At 35.4% G+C, this 12,500-nt stretch overlaps 2 protein-coding genes across 3 annotated transcripts in view; both read left to right on the top strand.

The window, feature by feature from the left end:
* The window catches only part of LOC122248552 (uncharacterized), a 41,116-nt gene extending 40,527 nt beyond the window's left edge, over positions 1 to 589 (top strand). Inside the window, exon 8 of the mRNA XM_043008643.2 lies at positions 1 to 589. This exon is cut by the window's left edge and continues 1,569 nt beyond it. The gene's annotated coding sequence lies outside the window, so the exon portion shown is untranslated.
* Positions 590 to 9,448: 8,859 nt separating this feature from the next.
* Positions 9,449 to 12,500, top strand: part of Toll-9 (toll-like receptor 9) — a 21,760-nt gene continuing 18,708 nt past the window's right edge. For both annotated transcript variants that reach the window (XM_043033034.2, XM_043033033.2), the window contains exon 1: positions 9,449 to 11,408. In XM_043033034.2, the coding sequence (XP_042888968.2) occupies positions 10,317 to 11,408 (1,092 nt within the window). In that variant the 5' untranslated portion in view covers positions 9,449 to 10,316. The remainder of the gene's footprint in view (positions 11,409 to 12,500) is intronic.

Raw genomic sequence — 12,500 nt, 5'->3', positions numbered from 1 at the left:
TAGCGCAAATTTTATCATGTAGTGGATAGAATGCAGATGACCTCTCATCCATGAGCTTTAAAACTTATGTGTTGCCACTTTATATATCATTAGCTTATCGTTACCCCTAGATCTATGGAGTATAAATTCAGTTATTTACGTTGATTCCTAAATATGCAAAATAAAAGCAAATTCACGCACAATCCTATATTCAGCCTATCACACCAATTCACCTTCAAAGGGTAGGTACCAATTACATCAACAAAGTCTGTACAATACATTGGTTAAAGTCCTAAAGTACTGCTATTCAAGGGCGGGAAAAAAGAATATGCGAGGACCTTTGAAAAACAGGAAATTTTGAACGTTATAAGAAATAAACGAAGAATAAAAAAAATGATATTAACAGACTTAAACTTGGTTATGCCACTATTACATATGCAAATATATCCTTAGTTATCGGGAGCACGGCCGTGTTTTTTTTTCCATATTCATTTAAACTGTATTCTGCATTTACTTTTTTGGTGCTGCCATAATTTGCGATACTTCACTCCAGATGTTTTACAATCGAGGAAAGAATTTTATATAAATGGAATTAAAATGTTCTGCTAATGTTACCTAGTTTTAATTATTCCTTAACCTTATGAATTAGAATTATTATGTGATAACCAACAATTATTCACTTTTTATAGTTAAGATAGAAAAATTAAGCTCACGCGCCAACACACACTTAAGCTGATTACATCAACCCTTTCTAAATACGTGCGTTAGTATTTACTAAATTTGAGTCATTAAAACCACACACACACACACACACACACATATATATATATATATATGTATATATATACATACATATATATATATATATATATATATATATATATATATATATATATATATATTATGATGTGTATGTGTGTGTGTGTGTATATATACACATATATAAATAAATATATATATATATATGTATGTATATACGTATATATACATATATACATATATATAATCAATTAGAAAATAATTCCTATTTGGCCAAAATTGACAACAATTTCTCTCTTCTTTTTTTTTCTTTTCTTTTAATGTCCTCGGAAACACCTTCACATTAAACTCACACTTAACATCATTTTTGCTTGTGGTCCCATGCTAAGGCGTTAAAGCAAAAATCAGATATGCGGAGAGACTTTTATCCCTGGAACAAAACACAGATTAAAAGTAGCTACTTGTACAGCGACCCTTCAGCTAAATGCAGGCAGGATGGCAACGCTAATACCTCGGGCATTGGACATTTGCTTGTCATCCTTTTTTTTCGTCTAATGTCTAGTCTTTTGGTAAATATTAATTGGAGGTTGATCAATTCAATCTCAATGATTGTACATCGAATGAGAAATATTTTTACGTTCGTTGTTCATTTTCGACTTTTGGTGATGAATCTGGTGATTCTTTGCGTGAGAATAACGGTCGTTTTTCTATGTCCAAAGAACTTTAATCTTAGCCTTACGTAACGAGGTCAGACTTATAATTGTGTTTCCTTTTTTCACGTAAATACCTTCAAAAGTTGCAAACAATGCCCTCCTAATGAAATATACCTGGGATGAAGTACTTTTACTACAATTCACATTAGTGATTACAGAAGAGCTTATTATGTTAGATATAACATACTACTAGAACTCTTTATCTATGAGGCAGTGATATAACTATATTTGCTCAATTCTACTAAAATGATGAATTAATCCTCTGCATAAAATCTTCGGCTATGCCAACGTAAAATGCCTCACAATCATCATGCTGACAGAACCTCACAAAGTTACATTTTATAAGATCCTGACTTGAACTAAACGACAAATGTGTTACTGTTATTACATGTGATATTAATTAAGCTCCAGAAACGGATCACATGACCATCAACTAATCATTCTCATTAGGACATGTTGCATTGCCCAATATGTACACGCCTTGACTGTCATATTTCATGTTCATGTGTTGCTGAACAAGTTGATAATTCACTAATTGTTTGTACTGTTTATACCTACTTTGATGATCTATTTAAGATCTTCACGCCTATTAGGAAATCTATCCTACCGTAAGGATGCTGTACAGCAAATACTTATATCTTGAGGCTGGTCATGAAGAATGGACACACACACACACACACACACACACATATATATATATATATATATATATATATATATATATATATATATATATATATGTATGTATGTGTATATACCTGTACTGTATATATATATGGTGTGTGTTTTGTGATGTATTATATACCTGTAGATTTTATATATTGATGTTTGATAACGACAAACTAACAGAATTTTATAAATACATATATATTGACATGTCCAATGCATTATTTCTTAGATAAATTATACTATAATTGTGTATAGGTTTTTCATTCGAAAAATACTAATATCTACACATTATATTTACGGTCCTTTTACTTCATACACTACACGCCGCTTTAGTTTTTTTTATTTTTTATTTTTTAGATTTGTCTCATCTTATCTCTTTCTGCTAATCAGTTGTTTAGCTTTTAACAAGGCATATTCCCAATGACAAGGACATTTAGCATATTATCGGAATTTCCCAAATATCTCAATAATATTCAGAGCGAGTGAATAAAGAGAGATAGGTTATTTGTGTGAGAAAAGACAGTGGGAGAGGGAACAACACACACACACACACACACATATATATATATATATATACATATATATATTTATGAATATATAGATACACACACATATATATATACACACATACAAATACAAAGACATACATATACACACACACACACACACACACATCTATATATATATATATATATATATATATATATATATATATATATATATATATATATGTAAACACACATACACACACACACACACACGTGCGTACGCACACACATACATATCGTCACTATTGAGACAAAGAGGCGTATCTCAATTTTTCAGCGAGCGATCCAAAGTTTTCGCTTAAATTCTTTCGCTCGCTGCTGTGGTAGATTGAAAGATATTTAAATGCCGATAATATTGAATTTGGCTATTGTGCATCGTAACAATTGGTCGTAATTAGAGGTATGCTCGTTTATCATAAGACTAAGTATCCTTTATTGAGATGGTCATTGATAACCCCACATGCTGCTGCTCTGCAATGGCTGTTTTCAGAGACACGTCATTTCGACACATTAGGGTCGCTCACCCTTATCTCATTAAGCCATTTTTTTTCGAGATTCGTGTGCTGTGTGGTGCTTTGGTAGTGGTCTCGGTTGGCAGTCTTGTTTACCCGGGTGCAGTCCCACACTGTTAGTTCCTTGCACAAAGGCGTAATTTAGAAGCACAATTAACGAGACAGCCACAACTCGACTTGAAGTCACGAAAGCCTGTTACCACACCCTCAATTATTAAAATCATTATCTATTACACCTACGCATATACATACACACAAATATATGCACACACACACACACACACACACACGGAAACACGCACACGCACACGCACACACACACACACACACACACACACACACATATATATATATATATATATATATATATATATATATATATATATATATATATGGATAAATAAGTAAGCAATAGGGAGAGTACTGTAAAGATACTATTACTCCGTAATTTCTTCTTTTTGCGAAATGACTTAGGAGCGGTACATAAGCGAGAAGAATCCGTAAGTATCGAACTGGTCATTTCGAATCCCTCTCACCAGTTCGAATCCCATAGGCCGTCTTTTCATTTTTTTTTTGTTCTGAATTTAACACAAAAGTGGATTATAAATTTAAAAAAAATCTTTTCATTTTCTTGATATTGAAAATTGGCTCGGATTTTCCCTTTTCCCACTTTCTTTATGACTGAAAATACGAAGCAGGAAGAAATTCGCCGTTTCAGGAAATTTTCCCCAAACTATAAATAAAGTCAAAGAAAACGGTGGAAAATAACGGAACTCAAGAACAGTATCACTGCCGAGAGATAATGAACGCTTTTACGCTTCTACCATACGTTAGAATATTAACTGATAATTAACTGACAACGAGATGGTGAATTATTCTTTGATGGCTGTAATCTTGTTTTTATCCGTCTCCTTTATTTTTGTTACTCCCTTGATGTTATATAGATCTACTCCTATACTCTAATAAGCAATCTTGTTATATTAGCTATCAAATGCTGAATTAGTGCGATCATGAACATAATCAGCATTATATCATTATGCTTCTACTTCTTCAGACGACAGAATATATTTCTGAGACCTTCAAAATGCCTTCGGTATTATCTATCGTTACCATTCGTAAGACTAGAATTCTGAGAGCCATCGAAACAGTAAATGAAGCAACTGAAAAGGAAGGGCCAACCATAACAAACACATAGTATGATTGTCACTGCTTCTGTGACGTCAGAGCGTCACGAAACTGTCAATCGCCAGATGGCTGAAGTGGTACAAAAACGTCATGGAATCTGTTTATAACTGCAGTGTTATTCATACTTACATCTATTATTGGATCAGCTATCTTGAAAAAATATATATATAGCCCAGAGAAATCTAAATTGCAGACACCATGGCATCAACAAGAAAGGCCATAGCAACCACAAGTATATAAAGAGTGTGTTTCGATCCTATTTCCTTTATCCCTAAACCTATAGACCAGTGCTTCCAGCAGACCCGCACGCCCCACCCCTCTTTCTTGTATTTATATCTTAGCATTATTTAGGAAAACAAAGATTTTTGCTCGAATTACAACGGATGAAACAAATAATTCAGACACGAGGTATTTTACTAAGTAAAACATTTCATTCAAAGGGAGCGAAGAAAAACTGGCAAATTAGCAAAACGGACTTGCAGCTCCAAGAACTAAATCAATTGAAAACATGGCATATAACATTCGGAAATGCTCAAGAGACTAAAATACACATGCAGCAACTCGAGTAAAGCACTGATTCCACGATATGCACAGTTTCATAAACTAAATATAAATATATAAAAACATGTCACGTACATAACACTTCGAGTTCTCATATTAATGACATGCAAAGCTACTTACTCCAGTAAAGAAATCAAACCAAGACATCCACAGTTAATTGCCTAATTAAGAAACATGAAGGTATCGCCCACACATTAATATACCGAGTTCTCATGATACTGAAATGTAGAAACAAGAAAAAGACAAACAAGAAGACTGAAACGAAGTTTGGTAAAATTTTGTAAAGTGAATATAAAATATTGACATTAACCAATATTCTTTGAGCAGATGACTCGAAACCCCTTGTCTGGGAACCACTGATACAGACAGACGCCGGTAGTCACGCAGTCGACACGTGTAAGCACCACTTGACCCCGTTTTTCCTTGTTCACTTGACCCATAGTAACGCCAGTCAGTCATTCTCTAACCCTGTTAATGATATAATTAATGATTAATGAGGATATACATAATTAAAGTATTAATGAATATTCAAGATTTCTATGATTCCAAACGCGCAAACAAGGAAACAAGCAAGACGATTTGAGGTTAGTAAACTTGCGACCGTTAATCTTGAATTCAAATTCTTAGGAATACCGACTTTTTGCGGACTCATTCCTTGGCAAAGGATTTTGTGCTCTAACGCATGTATCCTAAACATATTGAGCATGTAGGTGTTAGACACACACACACACACACACTAACACACACACATATAGTGGCGTAGCTAGGTGTCTATCATTTGAGGAGGGGGGGGGGGGCTAGGGGAGCACAGCTGATTATTGAGGAACACTAGGCGAGGCCAGCGAACCTATACAGCTGGCTACCTACTTACACACACACACACACACACACACACACACACATACACACACACACACACTAAATTTAAATTCCCTTGTAGAGAGTTTGGTGATTTCGTTATAGTTTGCGTTTTGTTAGGTTAATTCAGGGGAAAGTCATATTACTAAGTTCAGAATTGCGTGTGGGTGTGCGTGCGTGAGAGAGAAAAATAGACAGAAGGATCAAGATAGAGAAAGGCAGATAGGTTTATAGATAGAAAAACTATAGATAGGTAAGAAGATGAATATATACATATATATATATATACATATATATATATACATATACATATGTATTTGTATATATATGTATATATATGTATATATATGTTTATATATATATATATATATGTTTATATATATATATATATATATATATATATATATATATATATATATATACAGAGAGAGAGAGAGAGAAAGAAAGGAATAGAGAGAGAGAGAAAGAAAGAAAGAGAGAGAGAAAGAGAGAAAGAAAGAAAGAAAGAGAGAGAGAGAGGCACTAAAAAACCTCTTGATCTAAATCATTAGCATGCATGATCCACCGAATACTATGATTAATCACGAAAACTTAATTATATAAAAAATCCAACGTCAAACATAGTGATGTCACTCACTGATCAGTGGGCGGAATTCGACGTCTCCGCCTATCGAGACTGGGCGTTACATCGAATAAAAGATTTCACATTATAACTTAATATAGAGAGTTGTTATACAGTTATAGATAAGTATTCAATAATCGGTATTATACTACGGTGTTCTATGTAGTTATTGAAAAATGTATAATATTTGAAAAAATCTGTAATATTTAGGAAGAAAACTTGAGGGTGGTTGATATGAATGAAGCTTATATAGATGTGCCGAGATATGCATAATTAATTCCTTATCATAACAACATCCGTAAAAAACTGAGACAATATTAAGAAAGTACCATGACGTGTGGATATTGCTAACTTTTATTTTTCCCGTATTTTTTTATTTTATTTTACTTAATCATACTTCTGAGATTGGAAAATGAAAATAAACAGATTGTCACTTTGAATGCATATTTCTAATCTCTGTGAAGAAAATAATCTCCATACCTATTTTATAAAACAATTTTTTTTTATTATTTTTTTTTTATTAAACTATAGATTATTCCTAATCTTCTATGATTCTAATTCTAACAAACGCCTTTATCGCCTTCAGTATCTTTAGGATATATAAGTTTCACTATTATCAAGACACATGATATAAGAAAAACATAAAAAGCACTTGATAGAAAAATAAGACGCACTTGATAACTTGATTTACATCGAGAAGGGAATCATCGGAAAATTCACCAGTTGTTATGACTTGACACGCGGTAAACTTAGGTATTTCATTGAACTTGAAAATTATTGAACGCGTCTCGGTTATCTTGACAGAGTCCGGATTAGTTATTGCGTAACGAATCCGGTGTTATCGTGTTATAATTCCTGTTGTGTAAGTGTACCTTCGCCAGAGCATCGCAGTCTGTCTTCTATGGTTACTCATCAGTGTCCCGAAATCTAACATTACTGCAGTGCTTGCTAGACGTTAAAGCAAGACTGCTGCTTCTAAGAGTAAATCTGTATATAATCAAAATAATAATGAAAGGGAAACAATCAATAGGACGGATAAAAAAAGAGAGATAAAACATAAGAGAATGATCAAGGGAGGAGGTCCTCCATCACGGCTTCGTCAGTTATACCTCATTACTTCTAAATAGTTTTCATCTCTACAAACGCAATATTACGGGGAGTAACTGAGATAAGATATGATAGAAAATGTGTTGCAAGTATCGGCTCTTTGTACCAGGTAGTTTTACGTAGCAAAGTGCGTACAGGCTTATCTTTTTTTTTATCTTTTTATTTCTATTTTTTTGCTATTATTATTTTTTCTTAATGGAGGTCTATCGCAGAGAAGAAATATTTACTTTTCGTGTCAGAAAGAGAGGGAGAAAATAGCTCACTGATGTTACACTTGCCTTCAGCTGCAAAGGCTCGAAGTAGAGTTCTTTTAAGGTCAAGGTCCTGAGAATGTTGTGTTGTGATCTACCCTCTCCTCTTTGCTCTTAATGACTCAGAACTTTTATCTTCCTGGGAAATTGATTTAAAATTGTCAATCCATGATGACTGCATAGGCAATGCAAACCTAAGCTCACTAAAGATGTGAAAAACTTTCCTTTCCGGTTGGATACACAACAAACGTAACGGTTACAGTAACAAGTATAGAAACATTATCCATTGAGAATACAAGTAGTAGAAAATCATGTTTTCTAACGATAAGCGATATATGAAGCAACTGTTTCTAGGTACAGAACCTATCTTCCGGATCTCCTACTTGACAGAGAACCTGAAGATAGGTGTTCGACAGAATGTCTTCAGATCACAAGGAGGAAGTACATCTCAAAATGGAGCATATAATGAACATGAAAATCGTGACAATCTCTCTCTCTCTCTCTCTCTCTCTCTCTCTCTCTCTCTCTCTCTCTCTATATATATATATATATATATATATATATATATATATATATACATATCCATTTATACTTATAGACATAAATATGAATCATAATCACACACGCACTCATCTTCTCAAGACATTCAAGTACGCTTGTTCTTAGCATTCGTTCCCCAGATAACCTTGCAAGAGTTACGTTGTAAACATATGTATCTAAGGTTGCCTGTAACGCGTTTGGTATTTTGTTGCTACGCGGCAACATAAAGTCTGCTTATATTGTCTACGTTATATAAATAAGTTGAGAAAATCTAAAGATGTTTATAGATAGAGATAGAGAAGAAAAAGTTTGACGTAGATTACTTAGTTCATTTCTAAAAAAAATCCCAAAGTCGGTGTTGTTTCAATCGTATGAAGTCTCTTGTTGACAGCAGGTAGCTTTGGTCTCAAAATTCGAGTATCTAGAAATGTTTAGGGGGAATATTTTTATTGTTAGCATCTACTGTATAATACTCCTCTCTTTCTCCCTCTCTTCTTTCTTCCCTCCCTCCCTCTTTCTCTCTCAGTGAGCCAACTTACTACAGAATGTGTAGGATATAACTGGTATTACACTCACGTCAAGTTCCTCTGTTCGTTCAGGGTCTGCCAAGAGAATACCATAGGATTACAAAGGGTAGTGTGGAAATCTTACATAATTCGGAAGAAAAAATCAGAAAAGTTACACCGTGTTGGCATGCTCTTCATAGTTGATTTGCGGGGACTTAGATATATTCGTATTATGGGGAATTAATCATACAACATAATCCAAATAAGTTCACTGAGATTACGAGATTAAATGGAGGAGACCTTTGAGTGAAGGATGAAGGAGAAAAGGAAAGAAGAAGAAAAGGAGAAGGCTGCTTTTACGCCGATAACCTTATTCTAAAACTGATGTAATGTAGCACTCGAAAGAGTAAACACGAGTGGGAGGTATAGTGAAGAAAACAAGATAAAATGAGAGAGAGTAAGTAAAAAAAAAAAAAAATGTTTATCGTTCCACTCCCCCCCCTCACCCCATCCCAGTGACAGTAGCCCTGGCCACGGCGCTGAGCTGCCTCCCATGCCCACAGCCAATACACAGATAAGGATATATTTTAAGAGATAAGCCCTTTCATTATCAGCACCGGCCTCACCTCTGCGGGAGTTCTCTTTGGCAGTGTCCATCGTGACTCGTGTCTCGTAAGGAGTGCATTCACATCCGGGTCTCCTTCGCCTTCGCTGACTCGTGTGGAGTGACGTTCTTGAAATTGTGTTTGCGAGCGCCGTCGAGTGCAAGCGGGGGAGGATGAACTCACTTCGGTGGCTTTGATGATCGACATTGTTGATTCTTGTTTTGGTTATGTCATCGGTGCATGGAGAATTAAGAAAATACTTTTGCAAGATTCTTGTGAGCGCTTAGAAACTAAGGAACTGCCTATATTCACGGGAATAAATTCGTATGAGTTTCTCCCTCTGAAATTTTGTGATATGTGCATATAACGATAACTTCCACATTTACATAAATATCAACACAAACTATCAGATTATTGAAAATATATGATATACTAATTTTGTCGTGTTTCAAAACGGTCCATAGGTTATTATTGATTCAAACGTCATGTGATTTTTATCCATAGTTTCCCTAAATAGATTCCTGCTAGATAAGGTTCATATTAACCCCATCACCTAACCCGAGCCTGACAAACTTGTCACAGATGACAGGTCCATCTGGCCTGTGATAACCAACCGATGATAGTAGCTGATAAGTAACGAGTGCTGATAACCCAGAACGCACCGACAAACTGTAAACATTTTACGTTTTTGTTACTTGTCGCCGTCGTTGTTTTATAATGAAACCGAAGCCATAAGAAAGTATGCTGGATATAAAACTGGGGATGGGGTGAATGTGTATCACGCACATGGGAGACTAAAAGACATTTACTTCTCGCCCATTTGCACTGTAAGCAACAAAAGAAGCTTCCAGAGGAGTCCTGGATGGCTGTGAGATAACCCTCCAAATCTGCGGATGTCGCCATGCTCGTGTCAAAACTCACTGCACTGGTGTTCGGCTTCTCGCTCGTCCTCGTGTCCTTCTCCTTCGGGGCGGCGATCAGGGGAGCGTCGGGCCTCCCATACAACAGTCTTGGGAGGGCTCTCAAGTCCCCAGTCTCCACGGACCAAAGGCCAGAGACTGCTGTTTCAGAGGGGTCAGGCGACGACCATGGGGAAGCGACGTCAAAAGGTGTACCGGGGGCTGTGGCCTTACTCGCGGAAGTGAAAGTGACGGGAAGAGACAAGGATAGATATGACAGCGATGTGAATTCGCATTCCCAAAAATCGGGATACGATGGCTATTCGGCGGAGAAAAGGAAGGAACTCGTGAAAAAGGCGAAAAAGACTCTCTCAAGCTCCGTGGCTGACGAAGACGTAACGGTGAGAGCTAACAATCAAGAGAGACTCCTCTCCGCGACTAAGAATCTTCAGATGTCGCAAGTATTCGTAACGTCTTCAAGAGACACAGAGTTTCCTGCAGAAGGAGAGAGAAGAGTAAAGGAGGAGGAAGGTGAAGAGGGCAATTTGGCCAAAGAAAAGGAGGAAGTCGAAACACGCTGGTCATCTTCGAAGAGTAGGTGCACATTCAGGTCTGCGCCACCTGAAGTCCCCTTCCTAGATGCCTTTGTAGAGTACTCCAGGTCCTTGGAACCGAGTCCCAACCCCGATAACCAAACCGACGACCTGATCCTCGGAAACCTCCTTCCAGAGGGATGTCACTACATGGAGAGGCAGAAGAACGTCATGTGCAGTGGAGCCAACATGACGTCCATCCCGGAGTTCGACCATGCGAGGAACATTGAAACTCTCCATTTCAGCGGGACCTCCATCATGCAAGTGACCAACCTCGACCCCCTCCCGAGGTCCCTGAAGGCGCTCCACTTCTCCCACGGCAAACTCAAGATCTTCGACGGACGGAACCTCAACAGGGTGTCCGGGTTGGAGAGCCTTTCCCTCGACTCCAACTTCATCTCCAGCTGGAGTTTCGTCAGCACTTTCTACTCCAAGGGCGGGTTCGCTGACAAGATCACTATCAAACTGCTCGACATTCGCAACAACCAAATAACCTATCCAGTGAGTAACTTCAGTCAAAACCGTTTCTGGAATTGGTCAAGAAAGACTTGTTTTAACTGACTAGGTATCTCCGTCTCTACTTTTTTTTTCTTTCTTTTTTTACCTCTAACTATTTGATTCTAATATGATGGTGATGATGGAAATAATAATAATGATGAAAGTAATGCTGGTTACACTAATGATAATGAAAGTAATGCTGATTTTACACTCGAAATTATAAAACTAATGCTGACTACGCTAATAAATACAGTGATAATGATAATGATTTTTAAGTTTATGATTTTAACGGAAATGATAAGATTAATAATTTTGATAATGATGATAACGATAACACGGAAGATTATAACAATCAGAATAAACCCTAATTATATATGACCATATAAAGGCTAGACATAATGAGAATAAAATGATGATGATTATTATGATGACGTTGATAATGTATGATAATAATGATAATAACAAAATTAAAGAATAATAAATAATGATAGGAAAATAATGATTATGATGATAATGCCCTGATCATTAGCAATGATGTCAATGATGATGCTAATGATTTTGATGATAACAATAATAACAGTAATGACATTGATAACAATACTCATAATAACAATAACGGTAATGATAATGATAACATCAATACAAAACAATAATGATAATAAAATGATAATAATGATAGTAATGATAGTGATAACATTGATAACTGTTATTATATATATTCTTCATCAGCAACTTCATACCATTGTTATTATCATCATTATCATTTCTATATCTTTATTAATGATATTCGTGTTATCATAATAATTCTTTATTATGATCAGTAGTATTATTATTATTCTCATCATCATTGTTGTCATCATCATAATCATTTCATCATCATAATCATTATCATCAACATAAACATTATCATTATCATTGTAATTGATGTCATTATCATCATAATTATTATTATCATTAACGCTTTCATCATTATTATAATTACGATTATTATTATCATCATTATGATATCGTAATCATTATCATTACTATGTTATTATCATTAGTATTAGCATTATTGTTATCATTATCACTATTCTTGTTTTTATCATTATTGTT

The sequence above is a fragment of the Penaeus japonicus genome, unplaced genomic scaffold (assembly GCF_977035675.1).
Source record: "Penaeus japonicus unplaced genomic scaffold, GWHDUDI00000001_assembly GWHDUDI00000020, whole genome shotgun sequence".
Lineage (NCBI taxonomy): Eukaryota > Metazoa > Arthropoda > Malacostraca > Decapoda > Penaeidae > Penaeus > Penaeus japonicus.
The sequence above is the reverse complement of the archived record's forward strand: the minus strand, read 5'-3'. Positions and strand labels throughout refer to the sequence as shown.